This window comes from Bemisia tabaci, chromosome 6, assembly GCF_918797505.1.
Source record: "Bemisia tabaci chromosome 6, PGI_BMITA_v3".
In the NCBI taxonomy this organism is placed as follows: Eukaryota; Metazoa; Arthropoda; class Insecta; order Hemiptera; family Aleyrodidae; genus Bemisia; species Bemisia tabaci.
In genome coordinates, this window is record NC_092798.1 from 16892836 (window position 1) to 16903276 (window position 10441).

Here is a 10441-nt window from a genome sequence, read left to right on the forward strand (position 1 = left end):
CGATCTATGGATCGTTTTGCATGAGTTTAAAAGGAAGAGATCGGCGGAGTTGCCAAATCGCTACTGATTGGAATTCGTTTTTCAGAGGTCAGTCGTAAAATAGTCGAATAGCGTTTCTAGACGAAACGCACGCAAGGTGCCGCTGCGGGTGGACACGGGAGTAATTAATGCGAAGGAAGTTTTATGGTCCCACCTTGATATTTATTGCTGCCTATCTCGTATCTTGATTCAGGAATGCGAGCCTGTGTAATGTTGTATTGCGAATTTCAGAGTTACGCAAGTGTGTCCCCAGGGTCGTTTATGAAGGAGAAGGGCGGGGGTACTGCCGTGCTAAGGAAGAACGCCGTATGAGCCATCAGGCGTTGCCAAATTTCCTGTCAAAGCTCATATTTTCAGGAAAAGTCAATATTTTTCTCTTGGTGCTCCCGTTTCCCGGAAGTAGCTCCGCATTCCGGAACTTTTGAGATTTTCCTGAATGTTTCCCGGAACTTTTGAGATGTTTCTCAATGTTTCCCAGAACTTATGAGATTTTTCTGAATGTTTTCCGGAACTTTTGAGATTTTTCTGAATGTTTTCCGGAACTTTTGAGATTTTCCTGAAAGTTTCCCGGAACTTTTGAAATTCCCGAAATGTTCCGGATCTTTTATATACATTTTCTCGAACTTTCTCAGAACTTTTGAAAAAATCTATAAGGAATCCCGGAACTTTTGTCGATCCAGGCAACCTTGAACGACCAAAAATTTTGTTCGCTTTGCTAAAAGTTTGATCTCAGATACTTACTGCCGCAATGAGCAGTCCCACTCGTGATTTGACATTTTGATAGGTGGATTACATTTTGCAATAAGGAACCACTATTTCTGGCCAATTTTAGAAACGACATATGTGCCATTGGTTTCCCTATGCAGATAAGTACTTTAATGGGAGAGCGAAAGATAGTGGTTCCTTTTTGCAAAATGTAATCCAGGTAATCTTTGCCCCCATAAAATGAATACTTCACTCCCTTTTTCATGTTTTTTTTATTCTTATACTTGTTTATCTTTTTACAGAGTTGACGCTTGTCAATCGAAGCTAGAAATCATCACTCCATATTGGGCGTCCAATAGTGCGGGCAAGGTGCGCGCTATCGTAAACACTCAGCACTTCGAGCAGTCAGTTCACCAAGAAACATGCTCGTGAGTATATTTTTCTTTCAAAGCGATTAATAAATAATTAATTTTTAAAGCAATTATGGGGGAAAAAAAGTTTCTCTCAAGGCTAGGTCTTACTTAGTTACTCGCAACACTATAAATCTAAAGTTGGTAACAGACTGTTTGTGGAAGAAAATTGGTTACCTAAAGCATTTTTTTGTTCTGTTTTTTGCCCAATAATTCGTGTAAGGAAAAAGTAGTAGAAGAGGGAAAGATAACGTTGTCGTGTTAAGATAGAACTACGTATGAGCATTAAAGAAGAGCAAGAGAGTTATGCATATTTTTCCTCGAAATTTTTGGATATTTTAAATTAAATCGCGCACAAAATTGTGTGAAAACTTGGAGGATCAATTTGCAAAACCATCCCTGTAAATTCATTTTTTACAGTAAAAAAATAATTTACTGGGAAAATTTTGAATATTTATCCTCCGAGTTTTCACACAATTTTATCCGGGATTAAATAAAAAATATCTGAAAATTTCAAGGAAAAATATACATAACGCTCTTCAAAAATACATGTTTTATTCGGGGAAATTTGGCAACTCAACTCTTAAAAGTTCACACGGAGTTCTTCCCTAGCACAGGAGCATGGTTATCATCCCTCTGACTTTTAGTAGCGGATGTATTTTGCCTATTCTCTCGATTCAAAGGCGTATTTAATGAATAATCACATTTGCAACATGAGCGCGCAACGTTGAGAGCGATTGCGTGTTGCCTATCCTCAAATTTCAAGGCGCGGACATTCCCCGCGTTGATCAAAGAAGCGAATCGAATAAATCACTTTTGGTCATGAAGCGCGATGTCAGGGCAACATTTTTTCAATACACAGAAAGTTTACTGAAACTTTTCAGCCTGCAAAAAGTTCAATTTTGATTTTGGACAGTTATTTTTTTTAAGAGGGATACAAAAAAGCGGTAGGGCATTCCAGCTGTCTGGGTGCAGGACATACTTTTTGAGAGGATTTGAAATAAAGGATTCAATTTGGAATTTCTCAACAGGAGAGCATCAACTGGGCGGTGCGCGAAGGACTGCGGATGCGAACAAAAATACAAGTGGCACCGGCTAATGGCTTATGATCCCGACAATGACTGCAAAGGCATCTTCATGGATTGGTTCCTCTTCCCGTCTTGCTGTGTTTGCCGCTGCAACCCACTGTAGATACTAGTTACCATAAACACCTACCAACTATTGATCAATCTTTGTTCCTGTCACTCTCTATTGCACTTGAAATGAAAATTTGTGAATAAAATCCATTTTAATCATTCTGTCTTCCATTTACTTAGCCTACGCCATCGTTTATAGAAATAGAAAGTCAATTGCTTGAAAACATTGACAAAGCTTTTTGATGTGTCCCTGATATTCCACGCGGCTCGAACTTAACAATTATTGCCTAGGAATTTGCAAAAGAAACAATAGGATCATGGGCGAAAATAGAGAGGGGGAGGGGGCTGCCGCACAAGTCTACTGGGCCCCTCCCAGGAAATATGAGGGATTTTACCAAATAAATGCATGACATATCTTTCATCTTGGAAATTGGAATTGGAGCAATTTTTTCGGTGACAACAGCTCAAACTTGCTCCTGAGACAACTTTATTTTTCAAAGTTTTAGCATCAATTTTGAAGCTAGGGCAAGCTGGCCCTCTCGATTTTCATAGCCATCCATTTTTTCACATGAGTGACCAAGCAATCGCGATTGAGTGATTAGGCGGTTTCTGCACCCCAGTGGGCTGGGACAAAAATAATTCTGGACAAAAAGATGTTTTACTCAACGTTTTTATTTTTATTACTGCAGTATTGCTACCATAATACAAAATTTTAAAAAAGTCATCAATTGGAGAAAAATAAGTAAGAATGTTTACTTCAATTTATATACTGCGTTGGTAAAGGAAAGTAATAAAACCATCAACAAATTCTGGGGAGGAACGAAAAACAGCCCGCACTTAAGGGGTCTACTCCTTATATTAATAAAGAGCATATGTCTTGATCTATCCACTTACACTGAGTCATCATGCTTTTACTCATTGAATTGGAATAACATCACAGCATGGAAGACAGTGTTAAAACATGTATCAGTCACATGAATTCTGTCTAGTGCCTCATAAAACAACCCTTCTTACTCAAGGAGTGAGGCAGTCTATGTCATCTTGGGTGTGATCTGGCCAAAATGATGTTTTCTAGTTGTGGAATCAAAGGAGTCCCCAGATGAGGCATTACGCCCTTAATACACATGCTTAAATTTTATTAGCAAGACTTCATCTCAAGGCTAAATTCCCACAGTAGAACTGAACATTTAAAAATTCAATTCAAATAAAAAAGTGTTCGTCTTAAGGAAACCATCATTTTTAGTGTTATTTAAGCTCCCTCCCACCCTCTTACAGACTTAGAGCTTTTTTCATTTTCCAATCATCAGTACTTTTCCTTCAAAGCACTGTTTATTCAAGAATTTTTAGAATTACTTGAGGTACACATTCTAAAATATTGTTGTGTTAAGAATAGTGCTATAGTAAAATGTATTCCCCTGATATTACAATTAATTATTCAGATGAATACTATGCCAGGAGACCGCATTGTTAGAAAGTGATGCGAGGTGTGAATTGACACACGTAATGTTAGGATCATCATAAAACTTATCTTCAAGGTTTTCTAAGAAGCCTACATTCTTATCTAGGTACCTACAAAATATCGATTTTTCTTGAAATCGCAGAAATACAATTTCTATGCACAATTTGCTCTCAGTGTTCTTACAGGTCAAGCATCAGACAGCAAAAGACATAATTTGAAATAGTTTTCAAGCAAAGTCTGCTGGTTGAAACTTCAAACCCATTCTAGAACGCAAATAGAGGCGATGTAACAATTTTTCTGTGGGTTTTTAAAATTCCCTGACATTTCCCAGACTGTAGAGCATCCCTACTGTCATACACTTTCAATGAAGGTGAAAAAAAAAATTACCATGGAGGGATATTTTTTTTTTATCCTTTGCGGAAAAATTTGACCAAATCTTAGTTCTAACCAGTTTCACTTGGGTTATATGAACTTTCAATGATGCTTACAGACTTAGTTGGCCAGAAACAAATATGAACCCACTTAAACTGTCCATATTTACTATTTTACGATATTTTGGCAAAGGAACAAAAATATGGTACATAAAATAAAAAATATATGTTGGTTAGCAAGAAGAACATTTGCTTAAATAACAAACATACGATTTTAAATATTTACAATTTGTTTGAAAATTTCTGAACCATTCAAGTGCACACCACCACTTACTTAAACTTCTTAACCAATTAAAATTATTAACTTTTAATTGTTAACATACAATTCAAGATGTTATGATTTGTTTATCATTGCTTATTTTTTTCAATTCAGTGGAAAGCAGTGATGATTGAGGGAACGTCAAGCCTGACCTTTGCCAAATCATGATAAGTCCTTGACTTAATTTGCTCACTCAGTAGAGGCTCCTGTTACCATCTAAAAATTGTGAGGCAGATTGTGGACAAATACACCGCATTCTTCTTTAAACCTGAAAAATAAAATTAAAAAGAGATTCATGAAGTGACAAAGATTCATAATAAGATGGTCTCGGTGTTGAAATGGGGAAAATATGCACAAATTGAAGAGCCAGAATGGAGGTAAGAGAAATCATGGATGCCACACAGACCATCGTTCATGTAATTATAACAAAACAGCTAAGTAATATGGTATGGTCATGTAAAGCGAATGGCAAAGGGTATGTTGCCACAAAAAGTCATAGATTGTGGTTCTCCTAAGAGAACACATAGAGGCAGGCCCGCCACAAGGGGGGGGATACTGGGTCCTTGGTACCGGGGCCCGGGCCCTGGAGGGGCCGTGACGCAGGTGACAAACCACTACGAATTCATGTGTAACCCTTGTCTCGTAGGGAAAAGTGAAAAAATTACCCTAAAAATTCCGCAAAAGGTGAATAAAGTTTCAAAAACACGCTAGGGCACTATAAAATTTTTCTTACTTTTTTAGAGATTTTCAAGATTTTGAGTATATGTAGAATGATATTTTTAGTAACTGTGTTTCATTTTCTTCCGTTGTCGGATGCTAAGAGGCTCCTTTCTGGGCATCCTCGACTTCAATGGCTTAACTCCCTTGCCATAGACGTACGAAAGGGGAGTCCAGGGGGGCCCGGCTCCCCATAGAATTGAAAATTATCATCTGCCCCCTCAAAAAAAAATTTATAGATGTTTTGAATGCAACAATTCGAAAGTTTTTGGTGCTGAAAGTAAACAAAAAGGCGTAATTATTCTGCAGAAATTGATGGAAAATCTCCATCATAAGAGCTTCATAATGCGTCCAAATAGATTTAAAATTTCAAAAATTTCCCGGGGGAGGCCCCCCGGACCCCCCCCCCCCTGTGCTAGGGGCCCGGGCCAGAAAATTGGTACCAGGGCCCGAGATGGGATGTGGCGGGCCTGCATAGAGGGTACCATTGAGAGAGTGGAGGGATATCATTCGAGCCAAAATGTTAGAGTGTGAGATTCCCAAAGGTTTTTGGAGTAACAGAGATTAGTGACAGTTGGGGGTTGTCAAACGCCAAATAACGCCATAAAGCGAACATAACTTACCCTTTGCAATGAATGTGAATATTTTCCCATGAGATTAAACATGTTATCGCAATAGCATGCATATATTTGAGTGTCTTTAAAGTAAAAGAACGTCAGGACAAAATTTCGGTCAGCCATTCTACACCTTGCAATTACTTAATTATGGAGAGTTTTTAGCTCCCATGAGGGGAAATTTGCAGGACAGGCTCCCTTCTTGAAACTAACATGATTATTCTAGCACTCTCAAACCAGGATATTTTAAAAATAAAGTCTGATCTCTTACAAGCCGATATATTTCCTTTATTGGATGAGAGTTGTGCAGAAAAGTTAGCTTTCAATTTTTAGAACTTCGCGACTACTTACCAATTCAACTAAGGTCTGATTCAAAAACAGAAGAGAAAATTAAAAACTATATCATTCTTAAAATATGAAAAAGGAGAGGTTGGTTGTTCCTTTGGTCAAAAGTTAGGGTTATTGTATTTACTTTATTATTGAACTTGTGTCACTGGGGTGGCTCGGACGATAAAGAGTATAACCTAATCCCAAGAATTTTGATAAAATGCTCATAAACTGAGTAATGTCTTCAGGTCCTTACCTCTTTTTCAGACCATTTCATAGTTCAACTAAGATACGTTATTTTTGAGAACACAGTTGAGAGGAAAGGACACACTTGATGTTTCTATTCCTTGGTACTATTTTTCTCAGACTTGAGTTTTTGTTAAAAATTCCACTAATCACAGATGGGGGGGGGGGGGGGGGGGATCAATTCGAGCAACCGGGGTCTAGATAACTGAGGTAATACAATACATATTAAGAGGGCTAAGAGAGATGTACTTACAATTACCAAAGAAGTTTTAGGCATATCGAGGGATCTTAAATGCAGGTCCATCAGAATCTTTGCTGGAAGAGTCAGGTTTGTGCTTCTGAATTATGTTCTGAATTTTATTCCATTCTCTGTCTAACTCAGCGCGATCGTTCTTCTCTTTATTGTACTTCCTTGTGCGTCTGCCATCAGCCATTTTGACACCATATTGAAATGCAGCCTTCGGTAGAGCCTCTTTGCTATTCATATAGTTGCTGTACTCTTCAGTGGTGTCAAAGTCCCATCTTCCAACAGGGCCTTTTTTGTTACCAAGATCCATTTTTGTGAAGTCAACCTCATCATCTGAGTCATCAATAGCGTCTTGCATCTCCTCCAAACCTGTGACAATCACATAGTTTTGAAAAAATAAAATAAACAGCAAATTTTAAAAAATCTGTGTTTCCTCAAAAGGTTGAGCTCAGACAGATAGATGGCAACTGACAATGAGACAAAAATGATGTTTTAGCCAATGTGCATGCTTCACTGTCAGTATCAAAGATAAAAGTGACTCTTTTATGACAGGAAAGGAGATCAGCAAAGCACAATTTTCCTTCAGAGAGATATTCCCTTTAGTGCAACTAATCAAGAAGGGAGCTGCAGATGTATACAGAGTTCAATTGGATCCATCATCAGCACAGTTTTTTTTTTTTTTTTTTTTTTTTTTTTAAACAGTAATTATTTTTGCAGAATCCGAAATTCCAAGTATGAAAAACGGACCATATCGTCCAATTTTTTTGCTTACTTGGATCAACTCAAAATAATTAAAACATTTTACATTAAGTTCCTTTTTTCATGAACGACTGCATTTTCAAGCAAATCGATGATAGAAACTTCGGTACCGACCCATGTCATCAACAAAATCCAAGATGCCTAAAATGCAAACACCTCCTTATTTTCCTCTATGACCTGAACTGTCCCCATGCTTGAATGATAATCTCCTTTTAAAACTACGAAAAAGTTTCAACTTCATTGAGAATATTCCTGTACGGCAAAACTAACCTGGATAGCATTCGGCATAACCAGTTGGCTCTGCAGCAAGACGAGAGAGAAGTCCTGATTGTTTTCCACCCTCTTCTTTTGCTGCAACACCTCGCAGTATTTTCTTCCGCTCTTCTTGTCTATCAAGGCTCTGTTGTTGTAGCTCGTTCTCACGATCAGTGGAACTGAAGTAATTAGATGTTTTTCTCTTTCCTGATGATTCACTTTTGACAAGCGATGGATTGTAGTCACCAACCTCTGGGTATATATTCTCTTCAACCTGCCAAAAAAAAAAAAAATTGAAAAGTCAAAAATGCTTTACTTACATTTAGCTGAGTTTCATAACAAGGAGAGAGGGAATGGCAGAAGCATATTATCTAGGATGCGAAAATACTGGTTAACAATCAATCTTAATTGTTGTCCATTGCTATTCTTAGTCAACATCGAGTACCTATTTACCTCCCCTTGCGTATTCAAAAACTTAGGATACCTTACACAATGTTTATTTCCATGTAAAGATATACTTCATGGATAAAATAAACAATTTTTGCAGTGTAAGTAGATATGGACGTATTTGTAATACATCGAAAGTAAGCCATGTAAATAAATATTATCACCTCCATGGTTAATTATGTCGTTAATTTTGGATGTCGCATGTTTCTTCATCAAATGTAAATACCGTTAAATAATATGAGGGGTGACTATTTTGCATCTTCCAAGAAGCAAATACACGAAGTGCTGTATTGTAGTAGAAGTATCTAAAAAATCAATGGAATAAAACCAAAGAACTACTGACCTGAGATTTTTCCTTCTTCTTAGATTTTTTCGAGTGCCGAGGTCCTTGTCTCAAGTAAGAAAGAATTTGCGCTAATTTATTGATGACGATATCATTGGTTGTAAGAGTTGGTTTTTCTTCTAGATTAGGAATATCCGCTTTACTTCTAATTAACGTCATAGGGATGTCTGTGTCAGCAATTTCATCTTGTATGTCAATGACGTAGGCCATTCTCTGTGGGGCGAATAGATCATTCCTTTTAATTTCCTTGGTGCCCATGATTGTACGATAAACATTCCTTCCAAGTCTTGTTTTGAATTGCATTTCCTCTTCCTCTACCTTTTTCTCTTTCCGTGGTTTGCTGATTATCTGTTCCATCTCTTGTTCTTGTTCCTGCTCTTTCATTTCAATTTCACTTCGGACTTTCTGAAGAAGTGCATAATCAAGCCCTTTGACCAAGTGAGTGTGCTCCATGTCACCACCCAAAAATTTAGACTCTTGAATCATTTGACGTCTTCTTTCAGCTGCATCCATACCAGATTTCAAATCAGGCGCCACGGCACGATATCCACTTGCGGAGGCCAACGGATCTTCTGCTTGGTAGTCAGGGTTTGCTCCTTCTCGCCGCTCCTTTGCTCGGTCACGGTATTTTTCAGCAAGCTCTGCCATTTTGTCCTCCTCTTGCTTCTTGAGTTTCGCATAGAAACTTTTCTTCTTCCTCCGTCTTTCAGCTTTATCATCTTCTTGCGCAACATCTTCTGGAAACTTTTTGGGCTCTTCAGCCTGAGCCTCCTTAAACTGGTTAACAACTGATGAGGTTGGGAATGATGAGGGAGCTGATGACCTAGGTGTCATCAAAAGCTTCCGAAAATCATCATTGGTAAGCCTCACTGAGCGCCCGCCTTCAGCAGACTCCTGATTAGGATACTCCGGCATATTTGAGGTAATTTAGATACTCACACCACAATATGACACCTCCCCGATTGAAAACAAACGCAAATGAAACTACCACGAAAAAGGCACACTCTTGATTTACAACAAGCGATGATATGACAGGTAAGTAGGCAGAAAAAACTTAATTGATCTGAAAAAGTGACCAGCTATTCGAAATTTATTCAAAATTGTGGTTTCTAACCTCAAACTCATAGAGTACAATAGAGTCGCAAAGTACTGGATCGCCGATGAAGTCACTTTTCGAGGCTGTTTTGTCCAGTTCTCCGGAGACTAGTGTGCGGCGACTAGCGATGACGCATACGCAGAGACTCGCGCTCAGCGCTCCCCACTCCCGACAGTCCCGACTCGGCTCCGTTCGTCGGCTAGACACACACTGAACCAGCTAAAATAAGTAGGCCGGTAATAAGTCTGAAATTGAGTCCATATATGAATATTATCTCGGAGTAACATACATTAATGGATTCATTATGGCTTTGAATATCTATTTCAAGCAAAATTTGCACAAATTAATACCGATGGAATTAAAAAAAGTCGAAAAAACACAAGCAGTCGCTGATTTCTCCATAAGCCACCGTGTAAAAAAATGCCGGTTGGTTCACACTTGGTATAAGTCAGAAATTAAATTCCTATATGAATTTTATCCAGGAGTAATATACATCAATGGATTCATTATGACTTTGACTATCTAATTATAGCAAAATTTGCACAAATTAATATCGATGAAATTAAAAAATGTCGAAAAAACACGGACAGTCGTTGCTTTTCCCGTAAGCCGCCGTGATAAGAAATGCCGGTTGGTTCACACTTGGTATAAGTCAGAAATTAAATCCCAATATGAATATTATCCAGGAGTAATATACATCAATGGATTCATTATGGCTTTGACTACCTTTAAATAGCAAAATTTGCAAAAATTAATGCTGATTGAATTATGAAATACCTAAAAAACACAAGCAGTTCTTGATTTCTCCATAAGCCGCCGTGTTACAAAATGCCGTTGGGTTCGCAAATGGTTCACTATTTTCGGAGCACACGCGGCTCGGAAACGCCTGTTCATGGATTGGCTTCATCGCCGCTCCAGTACTTTGCGACTCTATTGTACTCTATGCTCAAA

At 38.2% G+C, this 10441-nt stretch overlaps 2 protein-coding genes across 2 annotated transcripts in view; one reads left to right on the plus strand and one right to left on the minus strand.

The window, feature by feature from the left end:
• The window catches only part of LOC109039155 (Spaetzle domain-containing protein 3), a 41953-nt gene extending 39504 nt beyond the window's left edge, over positions 1-2449 (plus strand). Inside the window, exons 5-6 of the mRNA XM_019054530.2 lie at positions 1047-1172; positions 2186-2449. Of these exons, the coding sequence (XP_018910075.2) occupies positions 1047-1172; positions 2186-2345 (286 nt within the window). The 3' untranslated portion in view covers positions 2346-2449. The remainder of the gene's footprint in view (positions 1-1046; positions 1173-2185) is intronic.
• A 495-nt stretch (positions 2450-2944) lies between these two features.
• LOC109039163 (IC cytokine homolog beag) lies at positions 2945-10434 on the minus strand. Its single transcript, XM_072301733.1, has 4 exons — positions 8395-10434; positions 7620-7878; positions 6597-6959; positions 2945-4707 (listed from the first exon to the last, which is right to left on the minus strand). The coding sequence occupies exons 1-3, from the start codon at positions 9307-9309 to the stop codon at positions 6613-6615; spliced, it is 1521 nt and encodes a 506-aa protein (XP_072157834.1). The 5' UTR covers positions 9310-10434; the 3' UTR covers positions 2945-4707; positions 6597-6612.
• Positions 10435-10441: the final 7 nt, after the last annotated feature.